Source organism: Globicephala melas, chromosome 6, assembly GCF_963455315.2.
Source record: "Globicephala melas chromosome 6, mGloMel1.2, whole genome shotgun sequence".
Taxonomy (NCBI): Eukaryota; Metazoa; Chordata; class Mammalia; order Artiodactyla; family Delphinidae; genus Globicephala; species Globicephala melas.
In genome coordinates this window covers 8747122-8773479 of record NC_083319.1, presented here as the reverse complement: position 1 = coordinate 8773479, position 26358 = coordinate 8747122, and the positions used below count along the sequence as shown (strand labels likewise).

The following is a 26358-nucleotide window of genomic DNA, read 5'->3' as shown; positions in this document are numbered from 1 at the left end:
GGGTAGGTTTTATACATTAACCAAACAGGGAGGGTTTCTCTGAGGTAACGGCATCTCAGCTGATTCCTGAACGTGGTGATGTAAATGCAAGGAAGCAGGCTGAGAGGTTTCACTGCCGACTGTTGGCAGGAGTTGCTTTGGGCAGGTTCGTGGAAGTGTAAGGTGGGATGAGGCAGAGAGCGGGCAGAAGGAGACATCTACATTTTAATCTACATATTCACCATGTATGAATCATGCTTTTTGCTAAAGAATCCATGAACTCCACGTGTAGTTTGTAAAAGGCAAAAAATAAAAGTCATACACATTTCTGGCAAACATTTGAAGAATACAGAAATGCATAAAGAAAATATCACCTACAATCACAGAGGAAACTAGTATTCGTATAGTATCACATTTTGATATATGTTTGTTATATTTTATATAAAATTAGGATTATACTATATATAGTTTTTATGTCTCAAAATGACTGTACTCGCTAATTCACAAATATTTATTGAGCGCCCAAGAGTGCATGCACCTGCCCGTTGTGACAAACAGTACAGAAATTTATCAATGGAAAACATGAAAGCTCCCCCACTTCGCCACTTCCACCCTCCCTTGAAGAACCACTGTTTGCTGTTTGGTGTATATCCTCTCACACTTTTCTTTGGATCTCCCAAATTTTGAAAAAGGAGTAGCTGATCTCTTTATTTCTCAATTTTATTTCCTTACTAAGGGGATATTTGCTAGAAGCAACAAGAGCACTCATGACAATGTACCTGAAGAGGTGTGAGCAGTGACCAGCATCCTTCAGAGCTTCTGTGAGAGCTGTGTGGCCAATGCACTCTTCTCTAATCCTGCCAGCTTCTTGACTTTATCTCAATTCCACCCAATTATAGCGATAATCAGCTGCAAAGATGGGCAGGGAAAAAATTAGTAAACAATACTAGTGATGTTTCTGAAAGGTTAGCTATTTGGTAAAGTGTTGTTTGGTGTCCTGAAACCCAAGTTTTATTTGTCCACTGTGTAGAGAGCGCCCCCTGCCCCTGCCAGGAGAGAACATGGCATCCCAAGTAAACACACGTGGAGAGGGTGACAGATGTGTAGGAACATGTGAATCACAGAAATATGGAGACATTGCCTAAATAAGAGTAACAAGGAACCGGGGGCGTCCAGTTTTGAATCAGGACATCATTTCTTGATTCCAAAAGAGTCTTCTGGAATCAATGGGACGTTAGTCTCCCCCGTATACTTCACTTTCTTCAGAAGAAATATAATTCCTCGCATACTATTAATTCCCAAGAATGTGACTATACGTTGGTTATAATCATGTTGAGTTTTGTCTCAGGAAATTTAGAACTTAAAAATTTTAAGTCCCATACAAGTAGGCATTACAAATATGACCTCATCTCTATGGTGAGTGTCTGAGCAGGACTGAAGTTCCAAGAAAACCAGTTCCCACAGATTCCCTCCACCAGTCACCTCCCTCCAGGGGCCCAGGTGTGGTCTTGGGACTTTGAGCACTCCCTCCCATCCCCCAAGTGGCAGCCAGCCTCATGAAGCACTGGTGACGTTAGGCTCAACACTTCGTTAAAATATGACCCGTGGTGGTCAGGTAGCCCCAAATCAAATGATGCCCTCCTCAAATAGCCCCTCCTAAAAACTATCTCCTCAAAAATTATAATGCATCTGTTCAGCGATGCCCTGATTTCTGGAGATAGGGGAAAACTCTGTTATTCATTGACATCATTTGGGAAGCCCGGGAAACAAAATTACCAAAATGAGACCCCGTAAGGAATTTCAAGTACTTATCAAGGCCTTGCCACACCAGTCTTTCTGGAGCCTCCCCCTGAAGTGGGTGAGTACCCTCAGCAAGGGTACTGATGCCAGTCACAGAGCTGCCCCAACAAAGCTTTTTAAAGCTTCAGCCAGTGATCAGGCAGCAGAGGGTCCCATTTCTGCTTGTAACTCTTAGCTTCACTCAACTCAAAACCATCCTGAGAAGACTCTGCCACTGCGTTGGAAAGAGCACTGGACTGAAAGTCAGGAGACCCGACTTCCAGCCCCAGTCCTGCCATCCACTTAGTACCAGCCTTGAGCAAGTCTCGTCTTCCCTGGGCTTCAGTTGTCCTTTCTGTAAAATGAAAGCTATGGATTCAGTGGACCAGAGGGTCCCTTCTGGTTCGAACAGGCTGTTAGTTCATGGCTCATGGCTCATCGCTCCAGTCACTGACCCAGTCTTTCTGCCCTTGGCTTGCTAGCTGTCAGCTCAGCTGGACCTGATCCTGGGCCTCCTGACCGTCTGCTGGCTGGTTCCTCTAGTCCTGTGGTTCTCAAAGTGGGGCCCCTGGGCCAGCAGCATAAATGTCACCTGTGGACTTATCAGAAATACAAATTCTTGGACCCTACCCCAGACCTGTGGAATTGGAGACCCTGGGAATGGGGCCAGCAATCTTTATTTTAACAAGCCTTCCAGGTGATACTGATGCCTGGTCAAGTTTGAGAACCACTGCTTTAGTCTCTGCACTGTTATTCTAAGAGGGTCATCTGTCAGACCCCAGACTACTGTAGGTGCTTGTTAAGGGACCACTGAGAGTGGAAGCGGTGCCAGAGTCTCAGAGACATGTGATTGCTGTCACATTCCCAAGGGAGAGAAGGAAGAGCTACAAAAATCATAGAACCCTGAAGTGGACAGAAATCCTTGACAAAATCCCAAGAAATTTACCAAAAACGTGTTTGTGATGAAGAGGTGATCATTTGGAAGCAGCTTGTGAAAAATAAGTTGTATCTGACCACTTGTGTTTCTTTTCTCATTTATTACGCATACAATTATGCCATGAATATTTATTAACCCTCTCCAATATACCCAGCACAGTGGTGGGTCCTGGAGATTCCACGGAAAATAAGATGTGTACCTTCCCTCCTTCACAGGACTTAAGTTCTAGTGGGAGAAACGGACAAATATGCAAGCTCAATAAAAAGAATTACAGAGTGTGAATAGTGCTATTAAGAAAATAAATAAGCTGCCGGGACGGAGAATAACAATGCGGGAGTGTGTTGGGAGATCAGGGAAGGCCTCTCTGGAAATTGACGTTTGAGTTGAGACCCGCATGGTGGGCAAGAGCTTCTGTAGAAGGAGCTGTGGAGGAGCCCCGGGTGGAGGGAACAGCCTGGGAGCCGCCTCCCTCTTCCTCACTCCGTAGAGGAAACCACCAGATAGAAAATTACTACTACTGATGGGTATGCATCTGTCCCTCAGGTGTATCGGGGGCAGAAGAATGTTTAGAAGTACAGCCGTAGACCGTTGGATTTTCAGTCTTAATTCTCCCAGATCCAGCTGTCCTGAATTCAGGCATTCTGCCTTGATTCCCCACTCTGACCCACTGGCAATGTTTTAATCACCTTTGTTCTTTGCCCCTTAACTGACCCCTGAGAATTCCCCCATCAAACAGCCTTGCAAGGGTTGATTCTTTTCCAACCTCAGATTTTTTAAAATTATGAAATACTTCAGGCACACAAAAATGTATAGACAACAACATAATGAAGACCTATAACCCTATTACCCAATTTAAGAAAAAATATATATATTAAAAATACAGTTGAGCTCCCGGATCCCATTCCTCTCTCTTCCCTGTGGAAGCTGTTATCTTGCATTTGGTATTTATCATTCCCACAGAGTCTGATTTTAACCCAGCATTTAAAGTTGAGGATAGTAGACTGAACATTTGTACTAACTACTTCTTGATTGCCTTTTTCTCCCCACATCTGTTTTATGACTTCTTGAGATTAAATAGCTTTAGGAATTGGGGCAACTGAGCTTTTAGAATACGTTGCCTACAGTTTCCATTTCTATTTCTAAAGGAGTCCTCGAGATATCAGCCTCAGATTGTTGTGTTAAATTTTGAATTACACTGAGCTCTCCAGGTTCCAGACTGCTGCTGCGGGGCTGATCAGAGGATGGTGCCAGTCCTGTGAGTTCCTGTGGGCTATTTATTTTGAGCACTGTTTTGCTGCACAATGGACCTGGCATCCTGCAGACGCTATTAGTAGTGACATTTCAAATGAACTCACAGAAAAGCACAGTTTCCTCTGTAAGCTATAAAAATCAAGGAATGATTGTTGTTAATATTGGTCAAAATTGAGGTGGAGGGGAGGAAGTAATCCACCAAGTAGTCATTCAGGTCACTGTAGTATTCCTGAATAACGACTAGCACGTCTCTTAGCTGTGTACGCTTTGATGAGAAAACTAAATTCAGCACCTTTGTTGTCTCATTGTAAGGGCTCTGTGAATTTCAAGTTTGGGGTTCTTTTTGCCAAAGATGGGCAGCTCACAGATGATGACATGTTCAGCAATGGTGAGTGTCTCCTTTCTTCTGACACCCGGCCCCGCCTCATTGCAATTTAGATGATCCCAGCTGAACTTGCCTGTTGCGTTGGAGTTTTTAATGCAAAGAAACAGCCAGTAGTTTTATGAAGTTGAAGGGTGAATTTTCAGGGTAAATTTTATAGGAAAGAAGTTGCCCAGTTTCCTTCATCTGGCAAATATTTATTGGTCACCGAATTACTGGCACCAGGGATACAGTCTAACTAGAAAATTACATGGGGATTTGAAGAATTTCATTCTACATAATCTCAGGAGCAAAGAGGCGACTTTTCTCTGGGATTTTTATGCTTGAGAGAATTACAAAATGGTCCTATTTCCTGTTATTTCACACTTCTCATATTAAGGACCTGTTTCTTATCAATGGGAGCAGTAATGATGTTTTCATTTTGCAACACTAGACGCTTGTGACCCCAGTCTGGCAGCGCTCAGCTTGGTTAGTCTAATTCTGTAGTTTTCCTTTCCTCGGATTCTGGGAACTGTGACCCTCCTGTACAGTCTCCGAGAAGAGGGAAGCACGACTTCTCATTCTGTTTGCCTGCTGCACATGTCGGCGGAGCCTAGTTAATTTTCAAGTGATTTCACTGCATAGTTAGAAAACGGGGACTTGTGGACACTGTACTTTCTTCACATTTGACCTCTTCTTACAGAAATCGGAAGTGACGCTTTTCAAAAATTTTTAAATCTCCTGGGTGACACAATCACTCTCAAGGGCTGGACAGGCTACCGTGGAGGTCTGGACACCAAAAGTAAGGTTGCCTCCTGATCCATTCTGCTGTGACTTGTATAACTTTTGTTAGTCAGCCTCATCTGAATTTGAATTTATACCCAAGGTGGGGTACGCTATCTCATAACTGTACAGCATTTCTAGTTCTTTTCCTGTACTTTTACTTCTGTCATTTTATTTGCTCTTCACGGCCAGTCCTTGATGTAAGCCAGGCAGGTGACATGAGGCTCATTTAGCCTAAATTTGATAGGCTTCAAATCAGGTACCCTGACCCTCTGGGGGCCCCATCTCGCCCACGTTGGAGTCGTGTCACAGACTCTGAAAACAGAAAGGTTAGGCAATTTGTGAGAGCTGCCCTGTGAGTAACTTAACTGGCAGATGCAGGGATGAAGTATTCGGTCCCAGTTGTCAGGCCTCAGCTCCCCCCTGCTCCTGCCCCCCTGACGAGCTCTGTGTGCCTGTGGTGACTCCTGGAGGCCCTGCAAGTCCATCATCCTCACTGCCCTTTCCCAGTGTGATCGGATAGACATCCCTAGCAGTTAGACACTGTTTTCATCCCCATTTTCAAATTAAGAAACTGAGGCTCAGAGAAGGCAAGGTAATGTGTCAAAAGGAACATAGCTAATGAGAACTCGAACCCAAGTCTAACTCCAAAGCACATGCTTTGAATCACTATACAATGCTGCCAGGGATATAGTTCCTTTTGTTTTATGGACACGATAGCTGTGTGTATGTCATCTTGTGTTCATTTTGTCCTGAACACCAGCAGTACTAGAAGGCAAGGAATTGTAACATACTCTCCTTTTGAGCCCAGACTTCCCATGATCTCCTCTGCTCCAAGGCAAGGCATGAATCAGACAGCAAGCGAGCTTAGATGGGGGTGAAGAGGTCCCCCCGTGTGGGCAGGAGCCTTGCATCAGTTGGAGGGGGTTCCATACTGTTGCTTCCACTCAGGTGGATAATCATAGGGTCTTTGGGATGTACTAACTGTGCTGTATTCCTCTAGTCTGCAAATAAAGACTGTTTCCTTATGGCCTCAGAATTCTCTGTGCTCACTAATGTATATTGTATTTTACAGATGACACCACAGGGATGCATTCTGTTTATACCGTCTACCAAGGGCATGAGATCATGTTTCATGTTTCCACCATGTTGCCATATTCCAAAGAGAACAAACAGCAGGTACGTGTGAACACGCAAACCATTCAATAGTCAGTGACCTCAGTGTGGAGAAAGCATAGCTATGACTTCATAGAATTAGAGACTACGGATGTTAATACATGAGCTGAACTTCAGGCACCAATTTTGGGGATGTTGTTACAGTCTGTTTATTTGAACTTTCAACAAGCTGTAGGAAGAACTACCCTCACTGATCAGGAAATAAAGGATCAGAGGCAGTGGTGCGTGTACACGTCTGTGTGGATGTGTGTGTGTGTGTGTGTGTGTGTGTGTGTGCGCCTTTGTGTGAGTGTGGTTTTCTACACTCCTGAGGGACTATCTTGCATATACGTGGCCTCTTCTCTGTGACTTCTGTCCATGTGCCTTGTGTCTTGTCAGAATGAGATTTTTCCAAGATGTAACACTATGTTTCCTGAGGAATGGTTGCAAGTGTTTTTTCAGGTTAGTGCAGGAGGTTAACACTGAGCATCTACATGGCCTGTGCCCCGTCGGGGAAAAAGCTACCTGAGGACACTCCTCACCCACCCCAGAGATTAGCCACTTCCAGGAGAAAACTTGCCAGTTTGATGAAATCTAGATATAACAATGATACATGCTGCTGGTTTTTGAAGGATTTGGGGGGGTTCCATTTACCTTTTTATTAGATTCTTGTCCCTTTTTTTACACACTGAAGGCATCTGTATAAGTAAATATCACCAACATGAATGGACAGTTATTCAGCAAAGATTTGTGAAAAATACGAACCTAGAGAGGGTATGTGATGGGCTAAAAGGGCTTTTTTCTGAACACTTATAATCCATATTTCAGTAAGACTTCAGTGAGGGGGAAAGACACAATGCAGATCATTGGGCTAAAACATGGTGGTGTTGTCTTGAAACATAGCGGTGCTTTGGGGACATAGTGGGGGGTGAGGGGAGGTCAGGAAGAGCTCGTTCTGTCTGGTGGTTTGGGGCCTGGAATAAGGAGCTGGTGAATTGTCTTATAGGCAGTGGAGACCCATTGGAGGTTTTAAGCTTGTTCTGATTTTAGAAGGCTAACTTGTAAAGGACAGGTGGAAGCAGGAAGTGCCTCAGCCTAGGAAGCCTGCTTAAGTGGCTAAGAGTTACTTTCTGCAAGGCGTCTTCCCTCGTGTGGTTGTTATGTTAGTGCTACCAGGCTGCCTCTACCTCTTAGGAGCTGAAGCTCTTAGGATCTTGGGATCACGTGGAGAAGAGAAACCAAGCTGGCCTTCCCAATCGTCATGAATTGTGTTGACCTCTTACATCTCAACAATAATAGTGAAAAACTTCCACTGAAGTATTTTACAATCCTCCTCCTCCCCCAACTCTGTCCGACATTTTCAGCCCTGTACATTCACCAACATTGCCCATGTCCTGTGACAGATAAGGGCATTAGCCAGAGACAGGAGGAAGCAATGTGACGTTCAACCTTCACCCAACCCAAGTCTTTAATCTTTTTTCTTTTAATTTAATTTGTTTTTGGCTGTGTTAGGTCCTCGTTGCTGTGCACGGGCTTTCTCTAGTTGCGGCGAGCTGGGCCTACTTTTCGTTGCGGCGTGTGGGCTTCTCGTTGCCGTGGCTTCTCTTGTTGCGGAGCACAGGCTCTAGGCACACGGGCTTCAGTAGTTGTGGCACGCTGGCTCAGTAGTTGTGGCTCACAGGCTCTAGAGCGCAGGCTCAGTAGTTGTGGCGCATGGGCTTTGTTGCTCCGCTGCATGTGGGATCTTCTCGGGCCAGGGCTCAAACCCGTGTCCCCTGCACTGGCAGGCAGATTCTTAAGCATTGCACCACCAGGGAAGTCCTAAGTCGTTAATCTTATCTTTTTGAGGGGGCTGTTAGCATATTAAGACGTAACGCATTTACCAGGAGAACTGAAATATTCCCAGATGGACTCTGGTGTGCTCAACATCCTGGCCAGCTCCATGGATAGTGCTAGTGTCCTCCACTTGCCCAGCATCAGTAGATATGAAGAAAATCACAAGTAGAAAACTTGTCTCTATTACCAGGAAGATAAAGCAGGTGGGAAGAGTCAAAGAAATGCACAGTGACAGTGAACCTTATTGGTGCCTGATTGTGGGAGAGCAGAGAAGGCCCACTAACTGCAAGCCTCCTTCTGAACCTGTCATGGTTTCTTGGGGGCCTAGGGTAACGGTCAAAAGTCAGAGGCCAGGGCTTCCCTGGTGGCGCAGTGGTTGAGAGTCCGCCTGCCGATGCAGGGGACACGGGTTCGTGCCCCGGTCCGGGAAGATCCCACATGCCGCGGAGCGGCTGGGCCCGTGAGCCATGGCTGCTGAGCCTGCGCGTCCGGAGCCTGTGCTCCGCAACGGGAGAGGCCACAACAGTGAGAGGCCCACGTACTGCAAAAAAAAAAAAAAGTCAGAGGCCAATGTGGCTCATATAATCTTGGTGGCTTTTTGACCTCCTAGCATCTAGAATGCTAGTGGAACAGTCCAAGCCACATTCCCAAATCTGATGTAAAGAAACAAGCTTTCACAAAGATTTTGTAGGTTCTGGTATTACAATTAACTCCTTCATCTCTCTCCTCCATCACCAGACCAAACCACAATGCAGGCAGGGGAGGGGGTGTAGTTATTTGGCTCTCTGAGACTCATCTTCTCCCTAACGTCCCGTGATGTCTGCACCCCTAACATCCAGTCTCCCAGCATTCCAGACCCCGACAGCAGCACCTAGGACCAGATGAAAGCACAGGCTCTGTGATCAGCCGGATCTGGGCCAAGCCCTAGCTCCGCCACGAGCTAGCTCTATGATCTTGGACACCCCGTGTGTGCCGCCAGCCCCAGGACTCGGTTCTCGGCTCCCTTCTCTTTCTACACTCATTCGTCCCTTTATGATCTCATCCAGTCTTATGGTTCTGAATAGCTTTTTTATGCCGCTGACACTCAAACTTACAGCTCCAGCCAGCCCTCGCGGGAACTCCAGACCAGATATGCAGCGTTCTCGACACCTCCCCTGGGCTCAACATCTAAGACCTAGTCTTTCCAAAGCTGAACTCCAACTCTCCTCCAGACCTGTTCCTCCTGCAGTCTTTCTTATCTCTGTTGATGGCTATTCTGTTCTTCCAGTTTCTGGGGCAAAATGACTCTGGAGTCATCCTTGACCCCTCTCTGTCTCATCCCATTTTCAATTTGTCAGGAAATCCTGTTGGCTCGACCTTCAGATGACACCTAACCTCTCCTCACAATTCTGTTACCACACAGCTCTGAGTCCCATCACCTCTTGTTGGATTATTGCAGTAGCTTCCTCTCTGGCCTCCCTGCTTTTACCCTGGTGCCTGATAGACTGTTTCTCAGTCCTCCAGCCACAGTGACCCTTTAAAATGCACGTCAGTCTCTTCCTAAACAGTGGCTCCTGCTTCACTCGGAGTCAAAGCCATATCCTTAGAGTGGCCTGCAAGGCTCTGCGTGACCTCTGTTCCTTCTCTGGTCCCATCGCCCACTGCTCTTCTTATTTCCTCCCTCCCAGTCATATTGGCTTCCTTTCCTGTTCCCCAGAGTCACCAGATACTGTCCCATGTCATGGTCTTGGCGTTGCCCTCCTTTCTGCCTAGAACTCTCTCCTACCAGGTATACTCTGGCTGACTCACTCACTGCCCCCAGATCTACCCAAATGTCAGCTGTTAAACTGAACCCCTGGCTGAATCTAAAGCTGCAACCCACCCTCTCCCAGCGCCCCCAGGCCCCTGCGTGGCTCTCTTTCCTCCATTGCACGTATTACCGCCTAACGTTATGTGTACTATTTAGTACACTTGTTTGTTATATTTACTATAACTAATGGATAAAGAAGATGTGGTACGTATATTCAATGGAATATTACTCAGCCATAAAAAGGAATGAAACTGGATCATTTGTAGAGATGTGGATGGACCTAGAGACTGTCATACAGAGTGAAGTAAGTCAGAAAGAGAAAAACAAATATTGTATATTAATGCATATATGCGGAATCTAGAAAAATGGTACAGATGAACCAGTTTGCAAGGCAGAAATAGAGACACAGATGTAGAAAACAAACGTACGGACACCATGGGGAGAAAGCGGGGAAGGCGGGGGGGCGGTGGTGGGATGAATTGCGAGATTGGGATTGACATATATACACTAATATGTATAAAATAGATAACTAATGAGAACCTGCTGTATAAAAATTAATTAATCTTAAAAAAATAATAAAATATATATATATATAAAAGCTTTATTGAGATAGTATTCATATACCATACAATTTGCCCACTTCAGTATGTTCACAAGGTTATTCAACTATCACCAGGGTCAATTCTAGAATATTTTCTTACCCCAAAGAGAAACCCCTCTCTTAGCCATCACTCCCCACTCCACCACTGCCCGGTCTCTGGTAACTACCAGTCTGCTTTCTCTCTTGATTTGCTTATTCTGGACACTTCGTATAAATGAAATCACATAATATGTGGTCTTTTGTAACTAGCTTCTTGCACTTAGCATGTTTTCAAGTTTCATCCATGCTGTAGCCTGTATCTGTATCTCATCTCTTTTTATTGCTGAATAATTTCCCATTTTTTAGATACCTACCACATTTTGTTTATCCACTCATCAGCTGATACATCAAAAATTACTTATTTTTATTTTAACATAAAATTTACAATTTTAACCACTTTTAAGTGTACAGTTCAGTGGCATTAATTACATTAAGTACAGTGTTGTGCAGTCATCACCACCGTCCATCTCCAGAACTTTATCATCTTCCCAAACTGAAACTCTGTACCCATTAATCAATAAATCTACATTTCTCCCTCCCCCAGCCCCTGGCAACCACCATCCTCCTCTCTGTCTTTATGAATTTGACCATTCTAGGAATCTCATATAAGTGGAATCAAACAACATTTCCCTTTGTGTCTGGCTTATTTCACTGAGCACAGTGTCCTCAAGGCTCATCCATGTTGTACCATGTGTCAGAATTTCCTTCCTTTTTAAGGTTGAATAATATTCCATTGTATGTTTATACCACATTTTCTTTATCCATTCATCCACTGGTGGATGTTTGGGTTATTTCCACCTTTTGGCTATTATGAATACTTCCACTAAGAACATTGGTGTACAAATATTTATTTGAGTCCCTGCTTTCAATTTTTCGAGTATATACCCAGAAGTGGAATTGCTGGATCATATGGTAATTCTATGTTTAGTTTTTTGAGGAACCACCATAACATTTTCCACAGCAGTGGCTATATTTTACTTTCCCACCAGCAATGCATAAGGTCCAATTTTTCCACATTTGTAACAACACTTGTTATTTTCTTTTTTAAAAATAGCTATCCTAATGGGTGTGAAGTGGTATCTAATTGTGCTTTTGATTTGCACTTCCCTAATAATTAATATATTGAGCATCTTTTTGTATGTTTATTATCCATCTGTATATCTTCTTTAAAGAATTGTGTATTCAAGTACTGTGCCTATTTTTAAATCACATTATTTGTATTTTTGTTGTTGAGTTGTAGGAGCTCTTTATATATGTTATTGGATATATGATTTGCAAATATTTCTCCCATTCTTTGGGCTGCCTTTTCACTTTGTTGATAGCATCCTTTAGTGTACAAAAGTTTTAAATTTTGATGTAGTCGAATTTGTGTATTTTTTTCTTTCATTGGCTGTGCTTTTTGTGTCATATCCAAGAAACAATTGCCAAAAATCTTTTTGAACTGAATTGAATTGAAATTATTAGAACATCTCTCAACCTTAGTTTCCTTATTTGCAAAATGAGAATAATATCTAATATGAATCAGATAGGGATCCTGTTCTCGGGAGCTTACTGTATAGAATGGGGACACACAAGGGATCCATGGAGTACAGTGACTCATTCTGTTTGGCCGGTTAGGCAAAGGTCTTGGACAGGGGTTGGCAAACTATGGCCCATGGGCCGGATGCAGCGTGCTGCTTGTTAAATAAAGTGTTACTGGAACACAGCCATGCCCGCTGATTTATGTATTGTCTATAGCTGCTTTTCTGTCACGACAGCACAGCTACATGGTTGTAAAGAGACAGTACGATCTGCAAACCCAAAAATATTTACTGTCTGGGCCTGTACAGAAAAGATTCACTGACCACAGGTCTAGGAGATCATTTTGGAAAGGTCAGCTGGGGTCAGATTAGGTAGGGCCATTGTTCTCGCCAAGTATATGCTTCAGAACTAGCGAAGGCATTTATTTATATTTTTAAATATACATGTTTGAGCCCCGTCCCTAGGGAATTCTGATGCAATGCCTCTGGTCTGGGGGCCTTGAATGTCAGACTAAGGAGTTGAGGCAGGAGTGAAGGTGAACCCAATCAGAGCAGTAAAGTGGGAGAGAACGGAGGCAAGGAGGCTGTTAAGGAGGCTCCTGAGGGAGGGTAGTCAAGAGGAAATGCAGGCCTGAATTGGAAGAGGAGGGGAGGAGATGGCTAGGGAAGCCAGGAGATGGGCTGGTGAAATTTGGGAGGCAAGGAGACAAAGATACTGAAGCTCCGGGCTCTGTGAGCGTTGGGGTTTGTCGTGCCGAGTTAGTGCTTTAACTCTGTGAATGTACCGTGTGTGAGCAAACTTCTCAAGGGACGTGTTGTATGTTTGCGTCCAGGTAGAAAGGAAGCGCCACATTGGAAATGACATCGTCACCATCGTGTTCCAGGAAGGGGAGGAGCCTTCTCCCGCCTTCAAGCCTTCCATGATCCGCTCCCACTTTACACGTATCCTGAGCCTGTGTGAACCCTCCCACTAGCAAGCTGTTGGTCAGCCTCACTGGACTTAAAATGACCCTCAAACCAAATGTTACGGTTGACTGGCATGTTGTGGTTGTTTTGCGTTGCTAGATTCTTAGACCCACTGTGTTGTATTTTTCCCTCTTCTCTCTCCATCCATTGCAGTAATGGATGGACGCATTCTCAGAGAATTCTTGACTTTGGAACTATCTTCCCTTTCCTCAGGTAGTCTATGAAATGAGGGGAACTTCCTACCACCCACTGATAATAAAGGAATTAGAAGAATTATAGTTAGTGAATCCTCTGAGAAATTTGCTTTAGGTATAAAAACTTGCAAGTTAAGATAAAAAGCCAAAATAATGTGTCTTTGTTGATTCTAAGCCCTAGGAATGGCTGCTACATTACCATCTCTTGACATTTGAGATATGATAGAATTAATCCTATTTTTATTTGCTTTCCCTCTACTTCCTCTCATCCCTCTTTAGCTCATATTGCTGCCAAAGCCCTGCTGAAGTTCTCGGTAATGTCCAAGCTCAGCTCAGTCACACAGGCCTGGCACATGAGCACGGTCAGCCCAACACATCCCCAGCCTTGGCCCCGTTGTCCTGGGCCGCCGGCCATGACAGTGAGACCCAGTGGTAGTGCCTACAGGTTGTACATAATAAGTAAAAGGCAACTAATAGGCATTTTTCAGAATAAATTCTGTCTAGTTGTTCATGTTCCTTGGAAACTCCAGTGAAAGTGTTGGGAGATAGAACCGTGGTGACTCATTGCATCTGCAAGTGGATTGCTCTGCATCCTTTGACTTGTTCAATGTAGCCTCACAAAATTGCCATGAGGGCAGGGAAGAAAACAGATATGCACGTACACATTAATAATAAGTGATATCTTGCTCTGTTCACTGATGTAGGACTAATATTTCCCTCTTCCTGCAGCGGTTCTTCTTGTAGAACAGAAAGAAAACTTCTCCAGGAGGGGGAGGGAAGTGATCAGAATGACAGAGAGATCATCATTATTTTTAGAATTTCCTTTTGTTATGAGTTTTAGATTTGAGGCTTGGCATATTTGTTTCTGGAAAGGGACAAGCCAATAATTAATGCAAATTCTTTCCACTGAGTCTAGGAGTGGAAACTGAGGGACTGAGGATGGTTTTTAGCCCTAGCTAAGGAAAGCCGGGGCTGGGAGATGGTGGGGGAGGAGGAGGAATGGAAGAAGGAAAGAAAAGCTGGTGGAGGTGGTACTATTTCAGACTCAACTCGCCCGACACAAGCAAAGCAGATTCTACTGAGAGGCTGCCGCCAGCTACACTGGTTTGTTTTGGTTTGTTTTGTCTACCAAAGCCAGAAGGAGAGAGAAGGAAGGTGTACAGTGGAAACATTTAAATTTCTTTTCTTTTCAAAATGTGTGAGATGAAATATATGACTCATTTCATTTTGGGACCTTGTTTATACTTTCAGGCAAGGGAACTGATCTTTTTGCTTTGTTTTAGTTGCTTAATAGCGTTATTTATATTGCTTTTCTGAAGGATTTGGAGAAGTAGCCCTTTCCCGAAAGGATGAGCATGCAGAGGTTGAACCTGTGTCTTCCCGGACTGTGCCTTTAACAGAAGTCAAGGTTCCATCTCAGCCTATGGGTGACAGGAGCCCTGACCCCAGGAGTGCAGGTCCAGGATGATTCTGCACACAGGGTTTGCAAAGCACAAGCCGTTGACTGTGTGAGTTGGGGTCGTTGATTAATTTCCTTAACCATCACCACAGATATTTTTGCCTTAGTGAGGTATGATCAGCAAAAGGACAATTACAGGTTGGTAACAACTTTGTCTCGATTGCTTGTTCTAATTCTCATGTTTACATGTTAATTTGGCATTCATTTTAAGACTTTTTTTTTTTTTGATCACGCCGGGTCTTAGTTGCAGCAAGCGGGCTCCTTAGTTGTGGCTCGCCGGCTCCTTAGTCATGGCATGCGAACTCTCAGTTGCAGCATGCATGTGAGATCTACTTCCCTGATCAGGGATCGAACCCAGGCCCCCTGCATCGGGAGCTCGGAGTCTTAACCACTATGCCACCAGGGAAGTCCTAAGACTCTTGATATACATATTTTTTGATTGATTTGAAAGCCACCGTGTCTTCAGGAAAAGCTTGTTTCATATAGTGTTGCTCCATGCAGTAGACCCAAGGGTCAGGGTCAGGAATGTTACTGTGCTCCACAGAGGGCACAAGTGTGATATATTTGATCTTGACCAGAGTACCCTCCTTCCTAGGCTACATTCTTGCCCGTTTATCCTTCTCAAAAATTAATCCCGTTCTCAAAAATTAATCTGTTAAAAGGTATCGTGATGTTCTGAAAAGAGCATGAACTTTGAGCCAAATAGATCTGGGTTAGAATCCCAGCTCTATCACTTATTAACTTTGAGGCTTTGAAAAAAAAGGTGTTTATCTTCTTGGAGCCTCAAGCCTCGTCTGTGGAGTGAAGGTAATGATTCTACCTGGACAGGTTGGTGAGAATTAGCTGATGCTATGTCTTAAAAGACCAAGTATGCTGCCTGGTGTGCAGTGGGTGCTCAGTGGTGGTCTTTGCTATTGTTCCTGGGGTGCCTGATCTTGCCTGCGGCTTGGTGGGTTGGACCACGAAGGATCCAGTAAGACTTGGTCTTTGCCCTAAAGCACATAGGATTGCTGCATGGTGGCCAAGGCTCTGGCAGCCCAGAGAAGGCCCTCCTCCTATGGAAGGAGCATTCCTAACAAATCACATAGGCAACTGAACAAATTTAAGATCCAAATATCGGTGATCTTTGAAGAAAAACCGAGTAATTCTGCAATGTTCTCTACACAGGCTGAAAATATTTTCAGAGGAAAGCGTACCACTCTTTGGCCCACCCTTGCCCTCCCCACCAGTGTTTACAGACCACCAGGAATTCAGGGACTTTTTGCTAGTGAAATGTAAGTTTCTATTTTGAAATGTTTTTGCAACTTGTTCTACATCAGAATACATTTCTTCCAGTTCACCCAGGATGCTGTAAAGAAGACATCATTGTTTAAGCATTGATTGCATTCCATGTTCTGTTAATTCTTCACGAGAAGCGTATTTAGTTTTCTGACAGTGTTGCAAAGGTCTCTCCTGGGTTCTCATCTACACCTACCATCCTACCCACCAAATAGCTAATATTTATTCAGTTTGATATGCCTAGCTCTGTGTTCTTTTATACGTATTATGTGACTTACATTCTTACAACAACCCTATAAGGAAATATGGTTATATCCATTTTACAAGCTAGAAAATTGAGACCCCAAGAATCTAAATAATTTGCTTAAAAATGCACAAATAACAGCATAGCTGGGATTCAAACCTGTAACTATCTTGACCTCAAGCTCCTAACTGTACTGCACACTTTCTATTCTGTGCTCTTCCACTTTATTGACTCTCAGTGTCTGTTGTCCACTAAACCACCGGCTTTTTCTTCCAGAAGAAACTCTCATTGAGCTAAGAATCCCAGTACTCTGCTTAGGCAATTGTTATTTTTTCTAACAAAATGCAGCAAGTATATATTTAATCCCATTGAATGGCATCCTGGTGTTTTTGCCCATGTGTTGGATGAGTGGGTGGATGGGTGGGTTGGTGGATGGATGGATGAGTGGGATGGTTGGATGGATGGGTGGGTGGGATAGACGGATGGATGGATGGGTGGATGGGTGGGCGGGTGGGTGGAATTGTGGATGAGGGCACGTTGGGTGTGTGCTAGGTCTTCAAGTAACTAGATGTACCCTCTGCTCAGGAAGCTTGTAATCCAACAAGAAGGGTAGAGACATACCTATGGACTATGGGTTTGTACAGAGAAAATTATAGAGTTTTTAAGCATTCTTCCATGAAAGAAGAGTTATACCAGTATTAGGAAAGTGGGTGGCATTTACTGTGAGGAGTTTCCTTGAGAAGGGCATTCTCCAATAGCCTGTTAATATTTGTAACTCCCTTTATAACTTGATTTATTTTAGTAATTAATGGTGAAAAAGCCACTCTGGAAACCCCAACGTTCGCCCAGAAACGTCGACGAACTCTGGATATGTTGATTCGATCTTTATACCAGGATTTGATGCCAGATTTGCATAAGGTAACCCTGGGTCCGTGGTGTTCTTTCCTTCTCACGGGGTCTGAGTTGAGAACACAAGTCCTAGCGATGAGTCCTGGTTAGAAAAGCATAGAGTCGCCTGATCCTGCTGTCGACACTGGACTGTGGCCTCCAGGGGCTCATGTTCTCTCATGGTTGTCACGGGAAGAAGGGATGTTGAATGTCCATATACAGGAGCGTGATTTTCATAAAGCCAAGGCCTGTGGAAGTCGAGATGCAGGCTGAGGGCATGAATGTCAGTCAGCAGTCCCTGGAGCATTTGAGAGTACTTTTGGGGTATCTGTCTTTGGGGGTACTGCTCGGCATTACCCGTGCCATGGAGCTGATAGACAGGCAAAGTGGGGATTTGGGGCAGAGGCTGGGGGCTCTATAAGGTTTTCTGGAGGTTTACTGGTGAGCCCCATATTCAGGCACTGAAATAAGCATGTACATTCACTGAAAATCCACTTTGTGCCAGATACTTCCTAGGCTGAAGGTGTATCCACACTGATGGGACCCAGTACCTCCCTGAGGAACCCAGCGCCTCAAGGGGCACCCATGCTTTTTGGAGGCCTCTAGACTCAGTGCGAGATCACCACATGTCAGAGTGGTTAACGAGTGTTAATGCAAAATGAAATCATCGTTGTTTAGAAGCATTTCCCAAATTTAACAAGGAAGCGCAGAACAAGGGGGGAGACTTCCCTAGAATTGGTACAACTACAAATTCCGGCAAAAGGAGTCGCTACTGATGTGTGAACATAAATGCAGTGTCCGGTCTCAGGTGGCCACCCGGAGGGATGACGAACATCAAAACGAGCTGGTGCTCGTGCAGTCCTTTCCCTTCAGCACAGTGACCACCACCGTCTTACAGGTGCCCTTGATTTCTGGCTGGTCGATACACCCTAACTACTCACAGGGATTGGTCCAGACCAACCCCAGGGCCCTAAAGAGCCAGCCATAATTGGTAATCTGTCCATGCCCTTTTTTCCTTAAAGTCAGGAAACGGTGAGGAGAGGGTACCAAGAGGAATATGTGATGTCCTTCAGGTCTCACCGGAAACATCACTGCCTTAGCAGCCTTCCCCAGCCCCCAGTGAAGCCACGTGCCCCTGTTAAGTGCCTCCACGTGCTTTATGGACCTCCCCTTCATAGACATTATCCCATGTGCCAGTCATGCAACCAGCTACTTAACCTGTCTCCCCCGTAGACTCTGCTCCACCAGGACACAGACCACGTGCCTCACATCCCCCAAATCCGGCAGAGCAGTAGATGCCCAGCCAATACTTGCTAATTGCACGCGTGCACCCAGTTCTCGGCAGTTTGGAAGAAACTAATATTTACTGAGTATGTGCCCAAGCACCTTCCATGCATTTCCTCACTTAGTCCTCGTAACATACCTCAGAGACTGGTATTAGCCACACAAAGACACTGAGACTCAGAAATTAACTCCCTTGCCCGAAGTTACCCAGAAGGCCAGAGAGCTGCACAACTCCAGGGAGCACCGTTCACATAGAATTTTGTATGTCGTGTTCCAGGGGTGCCCCTCTCTGAGAATGGCGTCCTTGGAGCTGTGCAGCGTGGTGGCCGACCACGCTGTTAGGCAGTTAGTAGGAGGGGGGATGCTGGTTTGCTTGATTCCAGAGCCCGTGCTCTCAGCCTCCATGGGGCGGGCTCTCCCCCTGTTGCTCCTTAATCCCTCGCGTCTAGCACAGACCTGGCGGGCACTTAAGTGGTGCCTCATAGATGCTTATTGAGAGAACGAATAGAGAAGGCAGAAGTAGGACCATTTGGACAAATAGGTTTGTGCACTAAGAGAAGCCGAAGGATGAGATTTGACAACCATCTTCGGAATTCATAACTTGTCTTTCTTTTTCAGAACATGCTTAATAGACGATCTTTCAGTGATGTCTTACCAGAGTCGCCCAAGTCAGCACGGAAGAAAGAGGAGGCCCGCCAGGCAGAGTTCGTTAGAATAGGGCAGGTGGGTTTTATTCTGACACCTGTTTTATTCTGACATCCAAACCAGATGGCCCGCCTGCAAAGGATGTTATGTTTGCATACTCCTGGAAGAGCTCTGTCACTTCTCTTAGGATTATTGTGGAACCACGAGTGAGAATTTTTTTTAATTTTATTGAAGTATAACTGATTTACAATGTGTTCATTTCTGCTGTACAGCAACGTGATTCAGTTATACATATATATTCTTTTTCATATTCTTTTTCTTTATGGTTTATCACAGGATATTGAATGTAGTTCCCTGTGCTATACAGTAGGACCTTGTTGTTTATACGAAGATTTTTTTTTTTTTGGCTGTGTTGGGTCTTCGTTGCTGCGCACAGGCTTTCTCTAGTTGTGGCGAGCGGGGGCTACTCTTTGTTGCGGAGCATGGGCTCTAGGCGCACAGGCTCAGTAGTTGCGGCGCACGGGCTTAGTTGCTCCGCGGCCTGTGGGATCTTCCCAGACCAGGGCTCGAATCCGTGTCCCCCGCATTGGCTGGCAGATTCTTAACCACCAGGGAAGTCCCTAGACGAAGGAGATTTTTGATAACCATGTAGGTGTAGCTCTCTGCAGGCGTGAGTGAGAGGAAAGCCCTCTGCTGAAGCGGGGTGACACTGGCTGGGAGCAAGAGGCCACAGGGCCCAGGCTGGGCTCCCTCTTGATAAGGGAGCATGTATCATTTGCCTGCCTCCCGGGAATTTTCTGAAGTGTAGGGAGCCAATTTAGGGAAAGCACCTTGAACTCCTGCCTGGCAGGAGTCAGCACATGGGGGTGTCCTCGCAGGAGATCTGGATTCCCCCTACCGCTTGGAAGTAGTCGTCACAGTGAGGCGGCTCCCAGGCATCACCTTATTCCAGATTTTGGAGGAAACCATTCCCCCTTTGCCTTGCTCCTACGTGACATTAGTATTTCTCAGTTCTGGAGGTGACACAGCTTTCTGCCTTGGTCCCATGTCACAAGAGGGAGGAGGAGAGCTGCCAGCTGCAGACAAGGTTCTGACCCGAAAGTCGAAGCCAATAGCAAGGTGATCAAGAAAGCTTAACGGCAAAGATAACCTTTTCCCAAAGCAGGTGCACTGTTACTGGGGCCCTCCAACTTTGGTCCATGTTTAAAGATACCCTGACTCGGGACTTCCCTGGTGGTCCAGTGGTTAAGACTCCATGCTCCCAATGCAGGGGGCTTGGGTTCGATCCCTGGTCAGGGAACTAGATCCCACATGCCACAACTAAGACCCGGCGCAGCCAAATAAATAAATATTTTAAAAAACAAAAAAAAAGATACCCTGACTCTACTTTCAGAGATTCTGATTCATCAAGTTTGAGGAGGGGCCTGGGGATTTTTTCCAATACCATCATTTCCAATGATGGTTTGGAAATCACTGTACTGATATACTGATTAGTTGAAATGACAGAAAACATTTGGAGCCATGAGGGCTTCACCAGGTCCAGCTGACTCCGTTCCTTATCTTCAATGATAGGGCAGCATGGGAACCTGAAAATTTAGCCTGAAATTACTCCTGTTTCATTAAAAAAAATTTTTCAAATCATACTTGTTGATCCTGCTGTTGTTTTCTTGCCCGATAAACTGAAAGAGATCTCTGTTCTGTCAGGCGCTGAAACTGAAATCCATCGTGAGAGGGGATGCCCCATCAAGCTTGGTGGCAGCGGGGATCTGTAAAAAAGAGGTGAGTCGATGACACTTTCGAGTTCAGCTGTGAATGTCCTTTGTCCTCAGTGAAGTTATTGAGATTCTTAGAAAGGTTTGTGGGGCAGGAGAGGAACAGCTTGTCAACAGCAGAGCCCGCAGGGGAAGCCCCAGTTAAAGCTGGGCAGCATCTAGTGAGAGCCTCCCTGTTTCCGTATCGTGCCTGTGCCTTTGCTTGAAGGAGCAGAGCTGCTAGACTGGACCTGGGCAAGCAGACTGGGCTTAGCAGTGCTCCTCAAGCCCTGTGTGCCTACAGACCACCTGGACTTCCTGACCAAGTGCACGTTCTCATCAACAGCTCTGCGTGGCAGGGCCAAGATGCTACAGTTCTAACAGGATCTCAAGTGGTGCCTGTGCTGCTGACCATGGACACACTAAATGGCAAGGCTCTAGGGCAGTATTTCTCAAGCCTTAGTGTGTGTTAGAATCACCCCCAGAGTTTCTGATTCCGTCGGTCTGAGTGGGCCCTGAGAATGTGCATTTCTAACAAGTTGATGCTGATGGTGTTGGTCAGAGGACCACAGCTGAGCAACCACTGCTTCCTCTACAGTTCATTCAGCCAAACCAATAATTCTGTGGCCTGAATATCTGCTTCTCATTTCCACTTTCTGTGGAAAAAGAACTAGGTGGTCATCAAGCATACAAGAGAAAACAATGAAAACAAGTCGCAGTACAAACTTACTGTTTGCACGATTTTGTACTGTAAAGCCCATGCCCTACATGCTGAAATATGTCTATGTTCAGAATAGGTAAAAGGTAGTTAAATGGAACAAATCCACAGACATTGCATCACTGGAGAAATGGCCATCGTGAAAGCAGAAGAATTACGAATACCTCTACTTTCGCAATAAAGGTATGGACGATCTGTATCTGAATTGCAGAGCCTACAAACTTTAAAGTCTGGTTTCAAGAAAATGATGAGCTCAAAATACAACTGATGCGGGAAAACCACAGCCAATTTCAGACAAGACCGATGGCAAAGCATCTTTTCCAAAGGTTCCAAAGGTTGCAAAAATTCCCACTATCTGCTTGTTCCTATGAATAGTAGAATTTGCAGTGTTGTCAAGCCCTTTATAGATAACAAATTCCAGTAAGACTTAGTAACCTTATTAATAAGAAGTTCTTAGGTGTACATAAAAATGAAAGTAACTTGTTCACCGGTAAACGACAAAGAAAGAGCTTCCATGTTTTGGATCAGTGCAGGACCTACCAGTGGGCCACGGGCCATCCTTGAAGAAGCACTACTCGACAGGCCCTCATGGACTGTGGTGCAGTTGGCTCTGCAGAGGCCAGAGTCCCACATGCTGTTCCCGAGAGTGCTCCACTTGCGGAGCATGGGCATTGCCAGCCTCCTAGGCATCCGTCATTTCATGAGCTGTGTTAATGCCCTTAGCAGGGAGCCAGTAAAGAGTTCTGGGCTTGGGCAGGAAGGCCCGAAGACCACACCATTGCCCTCAGAATCTGCACCAGGCCCGTCATGTGGCAGCGGGGAGTCCAGTGCAATGATAAATGCCATCAGGCCTCAGACCAGAGCGTCTGTGGGTCTGGGGCTGAGTTCTCATCGCTGACACCTCCGACGTGATGGCCTCAGACTCTTGCAGTCCCCAGCCACTTTGAGGGCCCGTGAAGCCAGTGGACCCCATGCCCCCAGCACACACGCTCCAGCCCATTAAAATTACGAATGGCACCTATACAGCACGTTGAACACAGTTTCAGGGCTTCACGGACCTCCCTAAGCCCCCCTGGATCCTTCAGGGCCCCTAGATCTTCTGGGTTAAAAACCCCAGTTCTGCAGAAGTGTTCTCATCTTGTGTCCTGCACGCAGAGAACATTCTGTTATTTGGAGTTGGCTTTCCACCTTGGTGTCTAATGCTCTAGCGTCTGTGTCTGTCGCCCAGTTGGCATTTACATTGGCTTTGCTTTTGAATATCCTCCTGCTCTAAGTCACAAACTCAGAATTTCCAGAAATCTTAGGGAATTGCCATTCCGAGTAATGACCTGCACTTGTGCAGCCCTCTTTCAGTTTATAAAATATCTTCACATTCTTTGTGTGATCCTTTCACCACAGCCTGAGCCTCATCTTAGCAATTAGAATATTCATTTTGCGGCTGTTGGGTTTTATAAAGGGAAAGCATACATCTCTAAGACAGCAATAATGCACACAGTGTTTACCCTCATCCCAAATGACACCCTTGCAGGTGACCTCGGAGCCATCGCTTCTACTTTGAGTGTGCGAGCGTGTGCTCACCCGGCCCATGCAAACACACCTACGCATGCACACGGGCTCTTGTACAGCCCCAGGTAAAAGTGAAGATGTGGGACTTCAATTCGTCCCTGAGAATCTCCACAGACTTCCTTGTCCCTTGAGGGCAAGCCACATGCTTTGGAGGGAAATTAATGGTTTGGTTGAGAATGTCCCTGATTCTGGTGTGGCTCAGAAGCCACGAACAGCGCCTGCAGACTCCAGGCATCGGCCGCAGCTCCGAGGCAGCAGTGAGGGGGTGCTGACTCTTCCTGCCCAACATGGAATGAAACTAAGGATGCGAGTTCCATGATGTGAATGTGTCACATGGGGGAACACGAGTGGGTTTCATCAACAGCCCTCGCCATGTTCCTACAAACAGGTGTTATTTTTTTCTTGAAGATTTGTAGCCTTAAGTGGGTCAGTAAGCATTTTCATGTTAAGACGATGTCAACTTCTTGCATTGTGTACGGTTTAATAATTTTGCCGAAATCAGCAACACAGGAATCTGACTTTGTTTAGAGAGTTGGGTGGGACTTCCTCTTATAATAAAGAGAAACGTTTGCTTAGAAAATGTTACCAATGCTCCGATTGCCCCTGTGGGGTGTCATTACGATATAGACTCTGGTCACGGTGCCAGAAACATGTGACTCCAGCCTTTTCCTATTGCGTGCGTTTCTGGAGGGAGACTTTTCTTCTTAAGGAAGGTAACTGAGTCAGAGCCCTTCTAGCTCCCAGGGTTTGAGGGCATCTGTGTTGCTGTTTTGGGTGGTGGTGTGCTGTGCGTTTCCACCTATGGGCCTGTGTGTTCTTTCTGGTGCACTTACCTTCTGATGCTTGGTTGCCTCGCAGCCTTGGGAGCCCCAGTGTTTCTGCAGTAATTTCCCTCACGAAGCCGTGTGTGCAGATCCCTGGGGCCAGGCCTTGCTGGTTTCCACTGATGCTGGCGTCTTGCTAGTGGATGGTTAGTGAGTAGCTGCTCCTTCAAATGTCTCTCTTTGTATAACTTGTAGTGCTTCTAAGATGGGTGACCACTGATCAGCTCCCTTTAGATAAATGGGTCCTCAGCAGTGTCCTTAGCAGAGCTTTATTTCCTTAAAAATTACTCCCTTGTTTTCAACAGGCAAGCCAGGGCCGTGGGGGGTGGGGGGTGGGCGCGGGCATGCATGACAGTTTCATCCCTTCCGATTAGTCTGTGGATATCAAATAACCTGCAAGGAAAACCTCCTTTGCGGCAAATACTTATCATGAGTCCAAAATTTTACTTTAAATTGACAAGGGCAGGGCTTCCCTGGTGGCGCGGTGGTTGAGAGTCCGCCTGCCGATGCAGGGGACACGGGTTCGTGCCCCGCTCCGGGAGGATCCCACATGCCGCGGAGCGGCTGGGCCCGTGAGCCATGGCCGCTGAGCCTGCGCGTCCGGAGCCTGTGCTCCACAACGGGAGAGGCCACAACAGTGAGAGGCCCACGTACCGAAAAAAAAAAAAAAATTGACAAGGGCAGGTTGTTATTTAGAGCCGCTGTCTCAGGGATATGCTCTCTCTCTCTCTTTTTTTTTTTTTTTTTTTGCTGTAAGCGGGACTCTCACTGTTGTGGCCTCTCCCGCTGCGGAGCACAGGCTCCGGACGCGCAGGCTCAGCGGCCATGGCTCACGGGCCCAGCCGCTCCGCGGCATGTGGGATCCTCCCGGACCGGGGCACGAACCCGTGTCCCCTGCATCGGCAGGCGGACTCTCAACCACCGCGCCACCAGGGAAGCCCGATATGCTCTCTCTTGAAGTGCTTTTTTTTTTCTTTTAAGATTTCTAATTCGAAAAGTACTCGGTATCCAAAACAAACAATAAGAATCTTAGATAACCTGTATTTGGTGGATAGAGAAACAAAGATTTTGACAGGAAGACGTGTCATCTCAATATACAACCAAACTTTACACAGCCGGGTGGGTCAGCCTGCCCCCAGGGAGGCGGTCAGCTCCCTGTCACCACAGATCAGTCACCAATCAGACATGACCTTGGCAAGGATGCCGTAGAGGGCATTCAACTTCGAGTGGGGATTTAATTTAGCCTCAAGGACTGTGTGGTCCTTTCCAGCAGGAGGCCCCTTGGATTCTTCCAGACTCCTAATGAATGATAAAGGAGCTAAACACTAGTAGCAAGTCATGTCCTGGGGCTTCAGAGGGAGCCGTAGGTGTAGAGACAGCATCTTCCAAGGGCACATCCTCCGTGCCCAGGAGCAGGCTGCCCGGTCTCTGGTTACCATAGTGATGCTTTATGAGCATCCTGAAGGCCACCTCCTGTGAGAGTAACGTAACGGCCTGAAACTGCAGCATCTTCCCATCCTTGGCCTCAACCTTTACTCCCTCCTCAGTCCCTGACTCAGCACGTGTTCCGGCCCCGTGCTAGGTGCCTCCTGTAGGACGATGAGAGGTGGACAAGACTTTATAATGGACTTATTTCTGACCTTATCTGTTATTTTTGCTGTATCTTTAAATGTTGTATCCATAACATAATTTTTTAAATTCACATATATACACATATATAATTGTGTATATAACTAATTTACTAAAAGCCAGATAACTTAACATTCATAAATTCAGAATTTAAATTAAGTATTTCATTTTAGAAACTTTTATAAAACAATTAGAAAATCTTTGTGATCTTGAAGAAAACCTCTCTGAGCTTCAGGTTTCTCTAAAGTGGGGGTAATTTTTTAAGTAGCTAAAAAATAGTTTATAATAATGGGAAATGATGAACTAAACAAAATAAGGATGATGATCCTAACCGCCAGGGAGGAGATGCGGACGTTACACGAAGTTACTTACTTACCTGTAAGTGCTTGAAGCGGCGTCTGGCACACAGCAGTAACTTACCAAACAGTCGCTGTCATCATTACTCTATCCCTATGAACTTGCCAGAAGGTAACAAAATCTATAGATTTTGCTCAAAGTGCAACCAGATAAAAGAATTTATTAAAAAAAACAAACCTTAGGGGTTTAGTCTAGTCTCTTAGTTTTACAGATGAAGAAACGGAGGCCTAAAGAAATGATGTGACTTGCCCAAGACCATACAGCTGGTTAGTGGCACATCTGGAACCAGAACCCAGAGGTGATTCCTTGTCCAGTGCTCTCTCCACTAAACCAGCTACATTTTATTAAAATTAAATTAAACTCTACCAATGTTACTGTCTTTACCTTGAAGCAGATTTCCAAGACTATACTCCTGGGCAAATAATTATGAAAAGTTTTGTGATGAAAAGATTGTCAAATTCTACCTGTTTGCCTTTTTAGGAAAGAGAAGGTATGTTTCATAGTGACTATTTGTAAGGCTTGACT

The 26358-nt window shown here is 45.5% G+C and overlaps 1 protein-coding gene across 6 annotated transcripts in view; it reads left to right on the top strand.

The window, feature by feature from the left end:
• GARNL3 (GTPase activating Rap/RanGAP domain like 3) overlaps window positions 1–26358 on the top strand; it is a 153280-nt gene that overhangs the window by 100695 nt on the left and 26227 nt on the right. For all 6 annotated transcript variants that reach the window (XR_009564250.1, XM_060300413.1, XM_030858623.2 and 3 more), the window contains 10 exons: window positions 4259–4334; window positions 5011–5109; window positions 6166–6269; window positions 12864–12972; window positions 14742–14787; window positions 15817–15923; window positions 16974–17089; window positions 18962–19066; window positions 20693–20767; window positions 23882–23993. Coding sequence is in view for 5 of the 6 variants with exons in the window: in XM_060300413.1 (XP_060156396.1) it covers window positions 4259–4334; window positions 5011–5109; window positions 6166–6269; window positions 12864–12972; window positions 14742–14787; window positions 15817–15923; window positions 16974–17089; window positions 18962–19066; window positions 20693–20767; window positions 23882–23993 (949 nt within the window). In the remaining variant the exon portion in view is untranslated. The remainder of the gene's footprint in view (window positions 1–4258; window positions 4335–5010; window positions 5110–6165; window positions 6270–12863; window positions 12973–14741; window positions 14788–15816; window positions 15924–16973; window positions 17090–18961; window positions 19067–20692; window positions 20768–23881; window positions 23994–26358) is intronic.